The sequence below is a fragment of the Populus euphratica genome, unplaced genomic scaffold (genome assembly GCF_000495115.2).
Source record: "Populus euphratica unplaced genomic scaffold, PopEup_1.0 scaffold6.1, whole genome shotgun sequence".
Lineage (NCBI taxonomy): Eukaryota > Viridiplantae > Streptophyta > Magnoliopsida > Malpighiales > Salicaceae > Populus > Populus euphratica.
Window position 1 is genome coordinate 1160113 of NW_011499849.1, and position 17063 is coordinate 1177175.

The 17063-nt window shown below is 38.3% G+C and overlaps 2 protein-coding genes and 1 long non-coding RNA gene across 4 annotated transcripts in view; 2 read left to right on the plus strand and 1 right to left on the minus strand.

Annotated features, from left to right (window-relative positions):
* The first annotated feature begins 405 nt into the window (after positions 1-405).
* Positions 406-11703, plus strand: SUT4 (sucrose transporter 4). 2 transcript variants are annotated; one of them, XM_011018647.1, is made up of 7 exons: positions 408-1320; positions 3459-4204; positions 4722-4785; positions 4877-4920; positions 9746-9905; positions 10852-10944; positions 11408-11703. In XM_011018647.1, the coding sequence occupies exons 1-5, from the start codon at positions 801-803 to the stop codon at positions 9902-9904; spliced, it is 1533 nt and encodes a 510-aa protein (XP_011016949.1). In that variant the 5' UTR covers positions 408-800; the 3' UTR covers position 9905; positions 10852-10944; positions 11408-11703. The 2 variants fall into 2 exon arrangements, with proteins under 2 accessions (XP_011016951.1, XP_011016949.1); XM_011018649.1 differs by lacking the exons at positions 10852-10944; positions 11408-11703 and having other exon boundaries at positions 406-1320; positions 9746-9906.
* LOC105120452 (uncharacterized) overlaps positions 4927-17063 on the minus strand; it is a 12618-nt gene continuing 481 nt past the window's right edge. The window contains exons 2-3 of the long non-coding RNA XR_841332.1: positions 16265-16269; positions 4927-5703 (exon numbers count right to left, since the gene is read on the minus strand). This is a non-coding gene — a long non-coding RNA (uncharacterized LOC105120452). The remainder of the gene's footprint in view (positions 5704-16264; positions 16270-17063) is intronic.
* On the plus strand, positions 13476-15782 carry ZF14 (MATE efflux family protein). Its single transcript, XM_011018646.1, has 2 exons — positions 13476-13909; positions 14046-15782. Exons 1-2 carry the CDS (start codon positions 13766-13768, stop codon positions 15567-15569), a joined length of 1668 nt encoding a protein of 555 aa, XP_011016948.1. The 5' UTR covers positions 13476-13765; the 3' UTR covers positions 15570-15782.

Genomic DNA, 17063 nt, shown 5'->3' on the forward strand with positions numbered 1-17063 from the left:
TTTAAATTAATATTTTAATGGTATTTTTAGTTCATTTTATATATTGATTTTAAAAATTATTTTTTAAAAATGAAAAATATTTTTAAAAATAATAATAATAACACTACCTGCCCAGTCGCTTTGACATTTTTGATTGCTGGTGCAGCACAAGCAATCATTTGACATAATTGATCAAGGGTCGCATGTGAAGCACCTTGACAGCCAAAAAGCAAACTACTATAAACAAGATATTTGCTCGAGCCAGGCCGAAAACGTTAGCAACATCAATGGGCCCCGGTGGGCCATGTCAGCCGACCTCGGACACTTGAACCTCCCGGGTCCAAACATCGATCAACCACTTACGTGTCCTTCGCACCAAAAGCGCTTTATACTAATAATTGTAACCGCAGTTTAGCTGTATCTTTTATTTATTTATACGGTAATACCTGTTATTTCAAACCCGCCCGACAACACTCTCTCCAAAATCCTCGTTCAAATATAACCATACATCAACTACTTACCCTCGTCTTAATCATGATTTACCGAAATATACCCTCCCCCAATTATCCGCTTCTATCCTGATCCGCTCCGCACGGAAGTTGCTCAGCACCGATAAGGGTAGTGTCGTAATTATATCTATCAACAGAAACCGCCATTTTCCACTCTCCCTTTCTCCTCTTCATTTGACCTTACAGGAGCTAAAAATACAGTTTTGGAGAAAGAAGAGAAGGGAAAACAAAACCAAACACACAACGCATAAGAGCGGGCTGGAGCGCGCGGTATTGCGTCCGCTTACCATTTCTACAAAATAAACAGCCACCATGCCAGTCGCTAACCCAGAGCCCCATCGAGCCAGCAGGTCTCGACAAACGAACCGACCCCCGTCAACTCGACACCACCAACAACAATCGAGCAGAGTCCCGTTACGCCAACTCCTCCGCGTGACATCAATCGCTGGTGGGATACAATTCGGCTGGGCGTTACAGCTCTCTCTCCTAACACCCTACGTGCAGGAGCTGGGAATCCCTCACAAATGGGCCAGTATAATCTGGTTGTGCGGCCCATTATCGGGATTGTTTGTGCAACCTCTTGTTGGCGTCATGAGCGATCGGTGCACCAGCCGGTTTGGAAGACGGAGGCCGTTTATTGTTGCGGGTTCGCTTTTGATTGCGATATCGGTTTTGATTATCGGTCATTCCGCTGACATTGGGTGGTGTTTAGGCGATAGAGGAGGTGTTAGACCAAGAGCAATTGGCGCTTTTGTGTTTGGGTTTTGGATTCTCGATGTTGCTAATAATATGACCCAGGGTCCTTGTCGTGCTCTTCTCGCTGATCTTACTGGTAACTATAATAATTCATTTTAAAGCTGTTCATTGCTTGATTTGATTTTATGCGAATTAGATTAATTTAGTTGAAATGAAATCAAAAACCTAATTGAGAATATCATTTTGCTACGATTCATTTTCGTTTTTGTTTTCCTTTAACTTTTTATGTGGTGGTGTGAGATGTCCTCTCTGACTTACGTTTGGCATCTTATTTTTATTTATTTTTTAAATGATTAATCATTAGAGGGGTTTTTGATGATTTTTAATTATTTAAGTTTTCATTATTGATGCTGCTTTATCTTTTTAAGATTCCGTTGTTGTCTGACGAGTGCTAAACGGAACCACTTTTGATCATTTTACGGACGATAATGTCCATAGCACATGATTTCGGATTGCTACACGGCGTCTAGAATTTCTGGTGGGGTCATATCGGTTGGTGGGACCGGACTGGTTGGTGAGCAATTGGAGTCTCTGTTGTGGTGGGTATTGGCCAATGTGGGTTTGGCCTAGTATGTATGGTTGATTGTGTTGATCGTCTAATAGCATGATTCAAGATGTATCAATTCTAGGTGGGATCCGCATATTCCATGTTGTGTGATCTGAGTTTGCTTCTTTGTTTCTGTCTTGTTTTATCTTCTTCTTCTTCTTTATTTTTCCTTCCATTTAAATAGATATGGAGATGGGGGCAACTAAAGGCAGTTTAAAAAATGTTCGCTTTCTCCATGTCGACCGGGGAAATTGGACAGTTGAATCTCATTCTGATTAAAAAACTATTTTCTTGAGTATAATTCCTTAAATAGTAGATTTCCGTAATTAGTATGGAATTTCAAATGAAACGATTTTACAATTTGAAAGTCATATTGGACGTGGTTCAGGCAGAGGAGCTTTCATACCTAAAGCTTCTTCGAGATTAGCAACAGTAACAAGTGTTCATTTTGCATTTTGAAGTCATTTTCTGGAATTTGGGATTTGTGGACAAATGCTATACAACGCACATGGGAAGATAGTGGAAGAAATGGGTGGTGAATGAGCATTTTCTATCCAGCTCATTTGTAGCTTTGAAAGATATACTTTACATGTGTGCCTGTTTGATCAATTTGCTATCTTCTATTTTGGAACATGGGGAGTCGAAGCTTCAAGCTTACCTTAGGGGCTATTAAAGCTTCCTGAAAGGAACAGAATCTCATTGATGTACTCTTAACAGGGAGAATGGCCTGTTTCTAGTCAGTGGCTTGTTTCTTCTCAGTGAATCGAAATATATCTACTCTAATGATGCAATGTAAAGTGGGTCATAATAAATATTTAACACCAGTGCTTTCTTTTGGTATTGCCGTGACTGTTTTGTGAAGCGGGAACTGATTAAGTACTGGATCAAACTGATTAAATGAACCTCCTCACTGCTCTTCTGACTGTCAAATTTCCTTGTTGTAATGCGAAGTACCTTGCACAGCCTTTTTATAAGAAATGATTCTTATCTGCTCATGTGTTCACTGTTCTTATGTTTTACCCATAGTTCATTCATATGAATACTGTGTATTTGTAATGGTATGCACGCTGAATCTTTGGTATTTGAAGTTTGTCTGTTGTTCCTAAACCTGTCATTTATTTATTTATTTATTCAATGTGTTTGTCCCAAGGAGAAGTTCTTTAGCTATGTGAATTGGACTTGAGGTCATAATGTGGTTAATTCCTGGATACTACCTGGAACAAAGCCTTTATGAATTGTGCTGTGTTTGGCATGTATCTCTGACAATAATAGTAAAAAAAGGGTTTAATGCCATGATTATGTACGGCAGAGGGATCTATGTACTGGGTTGCAGCAGTGTTTAATCCTTCTGCTATTTTTCTCTGAGGCTCAAAACACTACTATTTATTTAATTAAACAACAATACCTTCAACAATAAGGAGGTGAGAGTTATGAATTGCTGGTGTTATTTTTGTGGTTCTCAACAAGGATATGGGCAATCATCTTCTTCTATGTTTTCCCTAAGAAAAGAGATGTCCTATTGATAAAATGACTATGTGCATGCATCATGTTTCTTTCTTCTCGCAAAGCACAAGCTCCATTTGCTTGTACATGGTATGTATAAAAAGATCAAACAAGGAAAATACGCAGCAATTTGATTTTTGTCTGTTGGTGATTTGGCATTGCAGGAAAAGATCATCGAAGAACTAGAGTCGCAAATGCTTATTTCTCACTTTTCATGGCTATTGGTAATATTCTTGGTTTTGCCACTGGATCATATAATGGGTGGTACAAGGTTTTTCCTTTTACTGTTACTTCTGCATGCAATATTGACTGTGCGAATCTCAAGTCTGCCTTTTATCTCGATGTTGTTTTCATGGCAATTACTGCCTGCATAAGCATCTCAGCAGCTCAAGAATCACCTCTAGATTTGCCTGCCAGATCTATGCTTGCTGATGAGGAAATGCCAGGCCAGTCAAACTCTGAACAAGAGGCTTTCCTCTGGGAGCTATTTGGGACTTTTAGATATTTCCCATCAACTGTATGGATAATATTGCTTGTTACTGCTTTGAATTGGATTGGTTGGTTTCCATTTCTGCTCTTTGACACTGACTGGATGGGTCGAGAAATTTATGGTGGCAAGCCAAATGAAGGACAGAATTATAACACTGGAGTCAGAATGGGTGCATTTGGTCTGATGTTCAATTCAGTGATTCTTGGAGTGACATCTGTGCTCATGGAGAAGCTCTGCAGCAAGTGGGGAGCAGGTTTCTTATGGGGCCTTTCGAACATCTTAATGGCTCTCTGCTTTCTTTCAATGCTTGTACTGTCCTATGTGGCAAGCCATATTGGCTACATGGGACATAATCTACCACCAGATAGCATTGTAGTAATTGCGCTAGTGATTTTTGCAGTGCTTGGCATGCCATTGGCGGTAAGTTGCAAAACTCCTTCTAAAGGATCTTTAGATTTTCTGCTAAATATTCTAGTCAAATGTTTTGTCAGCAGTCAAGAATCAAGTAAACAATAGCATTTTTCTATGGGTTCTGCATCCTCTGTATGTTGTGGGTTATGCTTGCTGAGGGTCACACCCTCCATGTAGTTCATATCAAGTTGTTGATTTTCTTAGGTTGAAAGGCTAAAGTATGAACTTTCTTCTTATATGACACCTGAAACATGTGATTTATGATGATAGTCCTTTTATTATTAATGTTTTTACTATTATGATGGGAGTTATAAAAGAGAAGGAGCAAAAGAAAAGAAGGGAATTGAAAATTACTGTTTACATTTACATTTATTGAAGTTATATGCCAGAATAGGGCCAATGTGCTGGGACTTGACCATACTCTATTGATAAGGAAATATAGATTTGTTTGCCGTGCTTGCTTCCTGATCGAAGTATTGTTCTGTGGCTTATTCCAGAAGAAAACTGATGTCATTATTGATTGCAGATCACTTACAGTGTTCCATATGCTATGGTTTCCTCACGTATTGAATCCTTGGGACTTGGACAAGGTGGGCACTACTCCTTTGTGCCTGTATTTACAAAATTATGTTTTGGTGACATGGCTAAGTAATCACTGCAATCGATAATTGGTTCTTACAGGGTTGTCAATGGGTGTTCTTAATCTGGCAATTGTGCTTCCACAGGTTTCTCTTTCCTCTCACTTATTTAGTCTCTTGTCTTCCTGCTTGCTGAAAATAGGACAAATAGTAAAGAAAGTTTTTCTTCTTCCTTAAAAAAAAATCACCGTTGAAGAAAATAATATGTAAATTTTGTTTCTGACCCTGAATGTGATGCTGACTTGTTCGCTGTTATGCCTTTTGATGGCTGTCAAAATACAGCAATAACAACTAATTAGAAAGAAATTAAATCACCTTTAGTTACTTTCACCTGAAGACACAAACTACATATAATCTTCTAAAGACATAAACTAAGTTCTTCCTGCTGGAGCATGTTCCTCATATAATAATAGGTGCTGTTGCTGTGATTTCCATGTACTTGTCAGACCCCAGTGATACTTAGAATCATGCAGAGTCTCCTTCTGCCTTCTGACTAATGATTCCTCAATTTTTGTTTTATTTTATAATTTGCCTCTTGTTTTGACCACACGAATGATTTCAGTAATTTATACACATGATAATCAGATTAAGTCCAATATTAAAAATGGAGCGAAAGGTGACTTCATGAAATACCCTTGACTTCAGCTACATTGTTAGTTATAGATCTTAGAATGTGGCAGTTTGGTAAATATGGCAGCAGCCCTGAAAATGCATTCTTTTTGGCTTCTATTAGTAGTAAATCTGAATTATTATGTGCTGTTTAACCTACATCTAACCATGTGATGAAGGAAATATAAATCCGAACTAACTTCGAAATCCTCGTATTGAAACACAATTTTAGCTAATTCCTTGAGATATCCCAATAAATTACTATCACCTTTCATTTTATAGAACATTGTATGATCTAACAAAGCTTGCTTAAAACCATACTTATTCATTGATTGACTCAACTGGCCAAATCAAAAGCTTGACGATTGTTTCAGTCCATACAATGCCTTTTGGAATACAATGAATCTTGGCTTACCTATAATCATTAAGAGAAGTAATGGAATCAAAAGGAGGTGGAGGCTTCACAATTACATTCTTGTTCCTCCTTGTATGACCCTTTTGGAACAACTAAGTGGGCCTTTCATCCCTACCCTCTTCATATCTGGATACTTCCTCTTTTACAGGATCAAAGGATATCTTCTCATCTAAAGCAGCTAAATCCTCCCTCTTGCCTGAATTCCACAATCTCTTTTATGCCAATAATGAATGTCCTTATTACGAATCACCCCTATAAGAGGGACAAAAGGCACCTCCTTGGAAAGATAATACCTTTTTTTTCACATAACCAAACATCCATGGATATATAGTATTTATCTTTAGGGGGTGAAAACACTTGTATCTTTTTTGGGAATTAGCGTAACTATCGAAGGGCATGAGGATCAAGCTTATCCCTGTGAAGAGAGTGAATATGGTCATAATTTGCACAACCAAAAGTCATAGGAAAAAGATCGAGAGTAGAAGGAATAATACGGGCAAACATCCTATTAATAAGGAAGACAATAGTCATGACAACATTAGCCTAGGAATGGTTAGAAACATGCATAATAAAACATAATAACGGGGCTACATCTAGGAGATGTTGGTTCTTACATTCTTCTATGCCTTTTTATTGTGGTGTGTAGGCACATGTTTGGTGGATTATGCCATGAGCTTTGAAGAAATCAACATGGGATTGATTCACAAACTCACAACCATTGTTAGAATGAAAGACCTATGAAATTGTGTGACAATCATTTTGTAAAATTTAGGAATAACATGGATAATATCACTCTTAGATTTTATAGTAAATATACCTAGCTTATCCTAGTGAAATCATCATAAAAAATAAAGTATTTGAGACCTACAGCAGAAAGGGTAGAAAAAGGACTCAAAACATCAAGTATAAATGTCATATAAAAGGATTTGAACTTTCATTGAAAAGGAACAGGATGATTTTAGCATAAACGCATTGCTCACATCGTAAGCGAGAAACAAAATATCACAAAATAACTTAGGAAATAAATATTCTAAAAAGGCAAATGAAAGATGACCCAACCAACAATGTCATAATAGAATTTTTTTTTTCCTTGACATCTTCTCTACTTGAAGACATTGGCTAAACTTGCTCTAGCTTCCTCCAAGCAGCAAGGACCTCCTCTCTCTTTACCAATGCTAATCAATCTCTTTGTGAGATTGTCCATAAACACATAATGGGTAGAATAAAATATTACAAAATTGTTAAGATGTTTGGCAATATAGCTAATGTAGAGCAGATTTTTAAAAAGAGTAGGAGCAAGTAAAGCAAAAGATATGGAGAGTGTGGGTGATAGTGAGGCATTGCCGGCTTCAATAATTAGCATAGGAGCCCCATTAGCAACCTCAATAGATTTGACATACGGAGATATTAGTGAATCAAATAAGGAGGAATTGCTAGTCATGTAATCAATAGCTCCTAAGTCAATAATCCATATGTTATTAGCAAAAGAAGTAATGATGAGATTTTTGGAAAAATAAATACTTTCCTAGGTTATTTTTGTTTTTTCTTAATTGATTTAAGAATTTTATTTTTTTTCCTATTCAATATTATTAGGTTTTTCTATCTAAAGGTAATAATTTTTCTATTTTATTTTTCACATTTAAAATTGTTAGGATTTTCAAAAATCTCGATAGAAAAGGTTGTGTTAGCCTTTTGACAAGTAGACTGGGATTATTAAAAAATAAATATTTCGGGTGTTTCCCTATAGCTACAGTATTATTATATTTGGAGGTTTTGACTTATAACAAACTGTTATTTTTTATTTTCAATCGTGTCGACAAGACCTAAACTAGGATTACCTCTTCAAGAAGACTTGCGATGATGCACGGGAAGCAAAAGATTGAGATGTTTCAATAACAATATGGGAGGACTTTTTGTTTTTTCTCTTAGCTTTGTTAAGCTTAAACCACAATGGATTACCCTGCTTCTATCTTCCAGCAAGTATCTATTATATGTTTGCTGCTATGTGATGAATAAGGAGGGACTGAAAGGTAACTATTCTTCTAGATGGCAAGGGCTGAAGCCTCAATATGATCTTTAGTTCTCATGATAACCAATCTTTGCACATCTCGACAAGCTACAGAGTGTGCTTCTTCCAAACTGGGTAAAGGAGAGGTAGCTAGGACACAACTGCTGACTTGATCCAAATTGTGATCAAGACCTGCAACAAACATGTAAACTCAATCCTCAGTCATCTTTTTTCTCTGTTTCTCCACACTGTCTTAGCAACTTTATCATTTGTCATTCGATAGTAAAGTTTCATAAAAATGGAATTTAGTTCATTATGGTATTTAGTGAGGGGTCTGCCACCCTGAAGTAATTGAAAGGTTTTCTTTATTAGTTTATAAACCTGGGAAGAGTTGGATGCATCAAGATAACTCCTCTAACTAAGTGTGACATAAGATTGGGAGTCCTAGAGTTGATAAGCCATGGCTCAACTAGAACATCCTGTTTTTCCCATTCATCATAATATGGATCGTTTTCAACGAGTGCAACCTTTCCCCCCATAATATAATCCTTCATCCCATCAACAATATGCATTTCCAGAATTTTAGACCAAGCATGATAATTTGTACCATCCAGTTAATATGGATCTGAGAAGAATGCAATAATATCTTGATTTCTGAATCTACAAAAACTTTGTCACTGTTGTACATAGTAGATTGCTCATCAAACATAGAAGACTAGGGTTGATTGAAGTGGTTGTAAGAAAAAACAGCATGAAAGTGTCATTAAAAGTTGTCAAGTGTCATTAAATCTTGTCAAGAAATCAAGTTAGGTTAGCCTAAAACCCTGATACGAAATTGAAAAATGGAATTAGACTGAATTATTTTTATCCATATCATTAAGTGGCATTTATACAAGAGACTTATCAATCATTTAGGTAAGCCAACGATACAATTAAATGAGTTAAAATCTAAGAGGTAAAGGTTAGGTTAAAAATCAGCTAACCAATTGACAACTATATATAACTAATATATGTTAACTCTTAATGTGCCTTTTAGTAAAAAGAATATTGTTTTTACATCAATGCATAGTTAATTTATATCACAAAAATGAAAATATTGATACTCCACTTCTCCGCCAAAATGTGAGTTTCCACTCAGATAATTTGTATGTTGTTGCATAAAATTATTGTCGAAAAGTGTTCTGGCCCACTTAATACTTGTATTTTTCGGTCTGATGAAATAAGTTCTACCCTTGTGAAGCAACATTATCCTTTCTGAATCAATTATCTGTTGCAATTAAGAACCTTGTCTAATCTTGGTTCTTTTAAATGAAGAAGTGGTGTCCTCTATCAAATGTGGAAAGCTCTCCTGAGTGGTGGGCACCTTAAATCATAATTGCCTATTTCTTGCTGAAACTTTTGAGAAGATGTGAAAATTTCTCTCTATTGCATTTTATTATTCACATGTCAGTTTTATCCCATTGGAGAATTGGCAATGTTGTAAACTAGTTTGTCACCATGATTATGATAGATAGATACTTGGCCTGGCATGAACTGGTGCAATATTGCCTTTGTCATCTGTAAATTTAGCAAACTAGATAAAATAAATCAAAAGCTGGTTCAATCCATGCCAGGCAGAATTCTAGATTATAAGTTTATGCTGATGCAATGTGTGAAAAATTGCAAAGAAAATTCCCAGGTGATGGATAGATGCTTTCAGTTAATGCGAGTACTTGTGCAGTACACATCCTTTTTTCCAGCAGATTGTACTTCCAATGATTTCTTATGCCTTTACATATTGAATTCCCTACGATTTATGTAAAAAAATTTCTGCAGGAAAACATCAAGTTAGGATTTTCTTGTGTTGTCATTTATTTGTTAAAATCTGATGTCAAAAACAGGTGGTGGTTTCTCTGGGAAGTGGACCATGGGATCAAATATTTGGTGGTGGAAACTCCCCTGCCATTGCTATTGGAGCACTTGCTGCCTTTGCTGCTGGAATTATAGCCATCTTGGGTATTCCTCGATCAGGAGTTCAAAAGCCCACGGTCTTCTCATGAGGTATTCTTTTTTCACCTATTTTTTGGATGTTGATAAAACTCAAAATGTTAACGGGCAGCAAAAATTTGTTGTTTACCAGTTTCCTCTGTAACATATTGCTTTCCCATAATGCAATTGAAAGGCCTTTTTTTTGTGGCAATTTCATCTGATCAGTTGTCAGGATAGTCCATGAGGTGGATCTGAGAGAAGGTGCTCTCAATATGCATATTGCGAGTCCGAGTTTCTTTGAAACAGGAAATTTAATGGATGATTTGAATCGTTGGGTAGTTTTTAAGGATTTTTCTTAGCCAACTACAGATCTCTTCTACTTAAAAAATGTACAAGACTCGGTGGATAGGCGTGCCTGTTTGCAATACATTCAACATGTATTAGGAACGGTGGAAAACATGCATATGTAAAGCAATGGTCACACGAAATGGCAACTCACAACATGAAATTGCAACTCACAAGTAGGGAAACAGATATTATAGCTGTTAGTGAATGATGGGTGAGACAAGCCTTCTAAATTTGGGGAAGAATTTCTCCAAACGAGAAAAAGTTCTCCTTTTTCCATTGGGAAAGAAAGTAAAACCCTGGATTGCTCCCAATACTACTCCCTCACCAACCAAGATAAGTTGCTGCTGATTGGGATTTATCCCTGATGGAAAAATATTCATTGTCCAAAGGTTACACTGATTGGCTTTTGGTGGTCCTAGCATGATGTATTCCAATCGCATGCATTTTGTGCCTGAGTTTTCCATGTGAATGTGGTGAGTTGTGCTTGGTGGCGAGCAGTTAGTATGTGAGTTGTGCTGATTGAAACCCTGATGGGGACATGTCTCTTCTGCTCTGATTTTTTGAAATTCTTCATTGATTTTTATGGACTATCTACTTTGTGATAATAATTAAGTATTTCTTGTCATTGGTTGTGTCTGAACCTTGGAATAAATTCTTGTGTTTATTGCAGTTATCAGTATCAATGAAAGCCTGTTTTGCTTTCAATGCCTCCATACAATGCTTTCTGATAAGGCCTGGGAATCATTTAAAAGACCTGCCTCAGGTAAAAATTGTTTGAGCTAATTGCTGTTAACTATTAAATGAAGACATGGCAGAAGACTTGGAAAAGTTTGCATGGCAGTAGTATTACTATATTATCATTGGACTTATTTGCTCTGAAATACATCAGAATAGTTTTGGAAATACTTGACCTGTGCTTCAGACACTAGAATGCGTGCATGTGCATGTTAAAAAATCTAGGCGGGCGCTTTGAGAAAAAAGTGCTGGGAACGTAACGCATCATGGGGAACAATGTAGCTTACCTGTGCCAAGATCAGCAATGCATACAAAAATGGCATCCGGATAAAAACTGATTTTCATGTTGACATGTGTGGTTTTTGTTAATCAACACAAATCGCATCCAGCTAAGAACAGATTAGCATGCTGACATGGTGGTTAGAGGCAGAGATTTCATGGTATCTCCTACCAGTGACTAATTCTGAAATTAAGCATCAACCTTTTTTCAGGAAAGAAAGAGGCAGGGTGAGGAGGATGGAATCTGTGAATTTGTTCGCGTTCTAGAGGAGTATAATCTTTATTAAATGTCAAATCCTGGAAGGTCGTGTCGCTGTTGCATATCCTTTTCCTCCACATTGAAACTTGCATTTGGCGTTGTATTTGGTTTTTCTTTTTTTATTACTACTACTTTTATTATCCCAAGAAAATTCTGTTTGAATTCCCACTATGACAACAACTTGGTGTAAAATGATAAATGTGAAAGGCGTTGGCATCGCCATGTGATCCTAAATAATGTCAATTTCTATGTCCACATCTGGTTTGGGGGGAGATTAAACCCCCACTTATAGGATTCTAAACAGGTTTTCGTTCATATTATCACACTAATTTTTGTCCGCTGGTACAGTCTTATGACACGTTGCTCTCATCTACAGCAATTTATTGAGCTGGAGACACATGGAATCTGACATGGGTGGGTATGGATTTCAGAGAACTATTATCTTATGCAGGGAAACCGAGGGAAACTGATTCCTGAAGCAGGTCAGTCCGTGGAAAAGGCCAAAAAAGCTGAACTCTATTTGTTTAGGAGGGTGATGATGGTAGGGCTGCAGCTTCTGTTGCCTCACAGACACAGCCAAGGCTCTCTCCTACAGAGAGACAGTCTCGTTTCTGTTGTGGGAAAAGGGATACAAATTAAATGGTCGCAATTGGAGCACGTAATTGTCTCTCAATGTTCCCTTTCTTCCATCTGCCGGTTCTCCATAGAGCCATCTACTGTCGTCTCCATTAATCTCGTGGTCCCATTTATGACAAAATAGCCACCTCCACATATTGTGAAGAAGATAACCTTTTTAAAAGAAAACAAATTATATTTGTTAAAGACAGAGCAAACTATTATATCCACTGGATTTGACATTTTTAGTCCCTTGGAAGCCCCTCCCAGAACCAACCTTTTGTTCATCGGTTAAAACCCAGGTTATCTCCACAAGCATGTCATGCTTTTGTTCCCTTAATTCCCTCACACGGCTGGTGTCTCAAGCCCAGTGCCTCTCTCAATTCCAACGATGTCCTCGATCATCCAACGCTGTTACCTGGACGGAGCAAGGACGATCCCTCACTCCTTAAGAAAACTTGAAAATTGCATGATTTTGTGGAGTTAGGAGGATCTCTACAGATCTCTTGGAAATTTGATTTTGTGGAGTTAGGATCTCTATAACTCTCTTGCTATACAGAGATTGACCGTCTATTTAACTGTCTATTTAAGAATAGATTAGAACACAGATCTCAGCCCGTCTCTTTCCCACTTTCCGAAGAGCGAAACTCCCACCTCAAGTCGGTATTATTTTATTACACCTCCCCACAACGCCTTCCCTCCTCCACCGATCTCAACTCATGAGCCCAAATGAAACAAGTTAGAAGAGAGAAATCCAGAAAAGATGGGGCCTGAGACAGAGTTTGCATTAGCGTGTCACCTCCCCACTTGGGCAAATAGCCAAGCGATGTTTTCATGTTCGAGTGTTTGCAGACAACAGAGATCATGGTCCGAGTGAATTTTACCACATGGGGTGTGCAAAGTGCAACGACTGGATCATGCCATCGATGGATGCCTTAGAACATGCAAGCATTTCTCTGCCCACAGGAGAAATATACCATTATGCCCCCGTCACTTCAGAAAATAGGCGTATTTGCTCCTCCATCCAGTACCCCATCCACTTGGCAGCGCAAGATAAAGTCCTTTATTATCCCTTTCATGTAAGGAATAAAAAACACTAAATGGATGAAGGGTTTAAAAAGAATATTATCCGCTTAAAGCAAAAAGGTCTGATCAGCAAAAACAATGTCCACCATAACAAAAGGTAGTCCCCCATTATCACTTAGCAAGCAAACATCCATGGACAAACGGGTTGTGGCGGTTAAAAACAAATAAATCCACCAATCACCACCCATTTGACCATCTTAATCACGATAAGACCTCCTAAGGCAGAGCTGCTTGCTTCCCCTAATCCTCGAAAGCGGAATTTTATTTTATTAACAACTAATTAAACCTCAACTGTGCAGTGAGGCTGTCCTTAAAAGAGTAGAGTCGGCCCCCACTAGCACTCAAGAATCCAGTATCGCTTTTTAACAGCATTTTCTCTTCAAAATGTTGACACGTTCCTTCCCAGCCAACAATAGGACCCAAGCCCCTCGAGTATATATAGAGCCACAATTCTTGCAAGCAGTATTCATATCCCCACAAAGCAAACAACAAAGCCTGCAGCACTAAGGAAGTTGCAGGACTCCCCCCCTCCCCCAGCCGAGCTCGCTTGCTCGCTCGCTTGCTCATCAATATTTGCTCTTGAGGTTTGTTCTTTTTTTGTCAGAGAAATATGTGCAATCCAACCCCAGCTAAACCATCCTCATTTCTCTGTCCCAAGAAACCTCAGTTCAGTAATAAACCAAACAAAACTATGGATCCTTACACCGATGATGATCAGGAAGAACAGCTACATAGATGGCCAACTCCTTCTGAAGTAAGAATAATAATCTATTTTCTTTTGCTATCTAAATACACGAACATATAAGCAAAGATGTACCGATGATCTGTCAAGAAACAAGACAGCAGTACACATCATTTCTCATTTCCTTTTTGTTTTTGTTTGCTTTCAGGCCTTGCAAGAAATCAAAGAAATAGGGAAGATATCTGGCCCAATAGCAATGACTGGTCTTGTTCTGTACTCAAGAGCGATGATCTCCATGCTTTTCCTTGGCTATCTTGGGGAGCTTGAACTTGCTGGTGGCTCACTCTCTATAGGTTTCGCCAACATCACTGGCTACTCTGTGCTCTCTGGTTTAGCTATGGGAATGGAACCCATCTGTGGACAAGCTTATGGAGCAAAACACTGGAAGATACTTGGCTTGACTCTTCAAAGAACTGTTCTCCTTCTCCTCTCCACCTCTGTTCCAATATCCTTCATGTGGCTAAACATGAAGAGCATCCTTTTATGGTGTGGTCAAGACAAAGAAATATCTTCAGTGGCCCATACTTTCATTCTTTTTTCCATTCCTGATCTCTTCCTTCTTTCACTTCTTCACCCGCTAAGAATCTATCTCAGGACACAAAGCATTACATTACCAATAACTTATTGTTCAGCCATCTCTGTTCTTCTCCATGTCCCTTTGAATTTCCTTCTTGTTGTCCATTTCAAAATGGGGATTGCAGGAGTGGCAACAGCCATGGTTTGGACCAATCTCAATCTCTTTCTCTCACTCGCTTCTTTCATTTACTTCTCTGGTGTATATAAAGATTCATGGGTTTATCCGAGCATGGATTGCCTTAGAGGATGGTCATCTTTGCTAGCTCTTGCTGTGCCCACTTGTGTTTCTGTTTGCCTTGAGTGGTGGTGGTATGAGTTCATGATAATGCTATGCGGACTACTTATTAACCCAAAAGCGACAGTAGCTTCAATGGGAATTCTTATCCAGACAACGTCGTTAGTCTATGTTTTTCCATCATCTCTAAGCCTTGGAGTCTCAACAAGAGTAGGAAATGAGCTAGGGGCCAACCGCCCGGCAAAAGCCCGCATTTCCATGATTGTTTCCCTGGTATGTGCGGTCGCTTTGGGCCTTATGGCCATGCTATTCACAACATTGATGAGGCATCAATGGGGCAGATTTTTCACTAATGATGCTGAAATCCTAGAGCTAACATCAATAGCATTGCCAATTGCTGGGCTTTGCGAGCTTGGAAATTGCCCCCAGACAACTGGTTGTGGGGTTTTAAGAGGGAGTGCTAGGCCTACCATTGGAGCAAATATCAATTTAGGTTCATTTTACTTGGTAGGTATGCCAGTTGCAATGTTTCTGGGGTTTGTGGCTAAAATGGGGTTTGCAGGACTCTGGCTCGGATTGCTTGCAGCTCAAGCTTCTTGTGCCTTGTTGATGCTGTATGTTCTGTGCACAACAGACTGGACGGTTCAAATAGAGAGAGCAAGATTGCTCACCGAAACATCTGGAGCGTCTACTACTCCAATATTACCAATATCATCATCCAAGCCAGAAGTTATGACCACTAAGGAAGCTAACAGTAACAAGGCTAATCTTGAAGACATATTGTGCATTAATGATGATCTTGTGAAGTCAGCTTCAATTGAAACAGACCCACTGATATCCACAACACAAACCGTGCATTAATTAGACTAATACACTTGAATTCCTCATTTTTGCCCCACTCTTCAGAAGCTTATGTGAGTTTTATTTATTAGACTTCACATTGATTTCCCACTTGTACTGTAGAACCTACTTTCTTTTCTTATCTTTCATCTCCTCTTTCTTTTTTTCTTTTTTCTTCTCCATGATGTATTATTAATAACATGGTAGAATAGACTACTACATACTTTGAAATTATTTAAGCTCTCCACATTGACAAGTTGAGAGGAAAAGGAGAGATGGAGAGAGAGAGAGAGAGCAAGAGGAGAAAAAAGGTTTAATCTGTCGGTTGTTTTTGAAGCGTGAAGGAGAGAGAGAGGATCTTGCTTAACTTTCTTGCTGTTGCCTTCCATATAAGGTAACAACCTAGACTGCCTAAAATGGAAAAATTAGCGTAATACCCTCTAAGTTTTGTCCAAAGAACGCATACTCTATATATGTATATCTTAATTCAAGTCCTTATGTAGAACTCTCTCTCTCTCTCTCTCTCTCTCTCTCTCTCTATATATATATATATATATATATATATATATATTCCACCTTTCTTATCAATATTTCATAACCAATTCAAGGGTGGAATAATTAATATTCGGTGGTGTAATCTTTTTCATCTTAGTTTCTAACAACCTTCCCCTTAATTTAATTAGATACAAAAAATTACTGATGCTGCTGAATTTTACCTTTCCTTCTCAGAAGAAGATGTCACGTGGTTGATGGGTTCATCGATAAGGGCTGTACTTTGCACCTTTTTATTTCATTATCTCTCCGTTATATGCCCGACAATGGCAATGTGTGTTATGCACAATCCCCCCCCCCTTCTTTTTATTGGTAATTCACATCTTTTGACAGCAAAATATTGGGGGTGCAGCACTCCTCATCCCTTTCCATCCTCTAAAATATTCTGCAAGTTGGATTCATGAGGAGGATCCCTCTCACCATTTAAAGGGAAATGCTTCTTCTTTTTCATGTACCCTAAGGTGTTGTTGTTGTCGAAAACTATTGCTTGCTAATGCATGTAACTATCAATGTGCACAGTGCTGTGGTAAAATATACCAGCAATCGTTCCTTTTTCGTTCTATACTCTCCTTCGATGCTTCGAACGCATAACTTTTGTATGTATTTTGACAGCACTCTGGCAATTACTAATTCCTTCATCTTATCCGTCCATGATGTAATGTACGTATGTCATTAGATCTTACATAAGTGCAAGTGCACTTATTTATATATGGAATAAATGATTTTTTAATTTATCATGTCGTGGATTTGTACTTGTAATTAATATATTGCTGGTTTCGCTTGTACTGTCAAGTTGCCCCTCGCGGTATGAAATAATTGCAACACACGGTCACAGATGAAGAGAGAGGAGTTAACACGCGCCCACACATATACCTGCAGTTGTGGACAAAGGAGGCAGTGAAGAATGATGATAATGGGCAGCAGTCTCGGAGAAGTATCCACAGAAGAAGGCCTTGGATGGGG

Bases quoted from the DNA above. Each gene is read 5' to 3' on its own strand.
- ZF14 (XM_011018646.1), top strand. From the start codon at position 13,766: ATGTGCAATCCAACCCCAGCTAAACCATCCTCATTTCTCTGTCCCAAG. The intron at 13,910-14,045 runs GTAAGAATAATA...GTTTGCTTTCAG, and splicing joins GATGGCCAACTCCTTCTGAA to GCCTTGCAAGAAATCAAAGA.
- SUT4 (XM_011018649.1), top strand. From the start codon at position 801: ATGCCAGTCGCTAACCCAGAGCCCCATCGAGCCAGCAGGTCTCGACAA. The intron at 4,205-4,721 runs GTAAGTTGCAAA...TATTGATTGCAG, and splicing joins TGCTTGGCATGCCATTGGCG to ATCACTTACAGTGTTCCATA. The intron at 4,921-9,745 runs GTTTCTCTTTCC...TGTCAAAAACAG, and splicing joins TGGCAATTGTGCTTCCACAG to GTGGTGGTTTCTCTGGGAAG.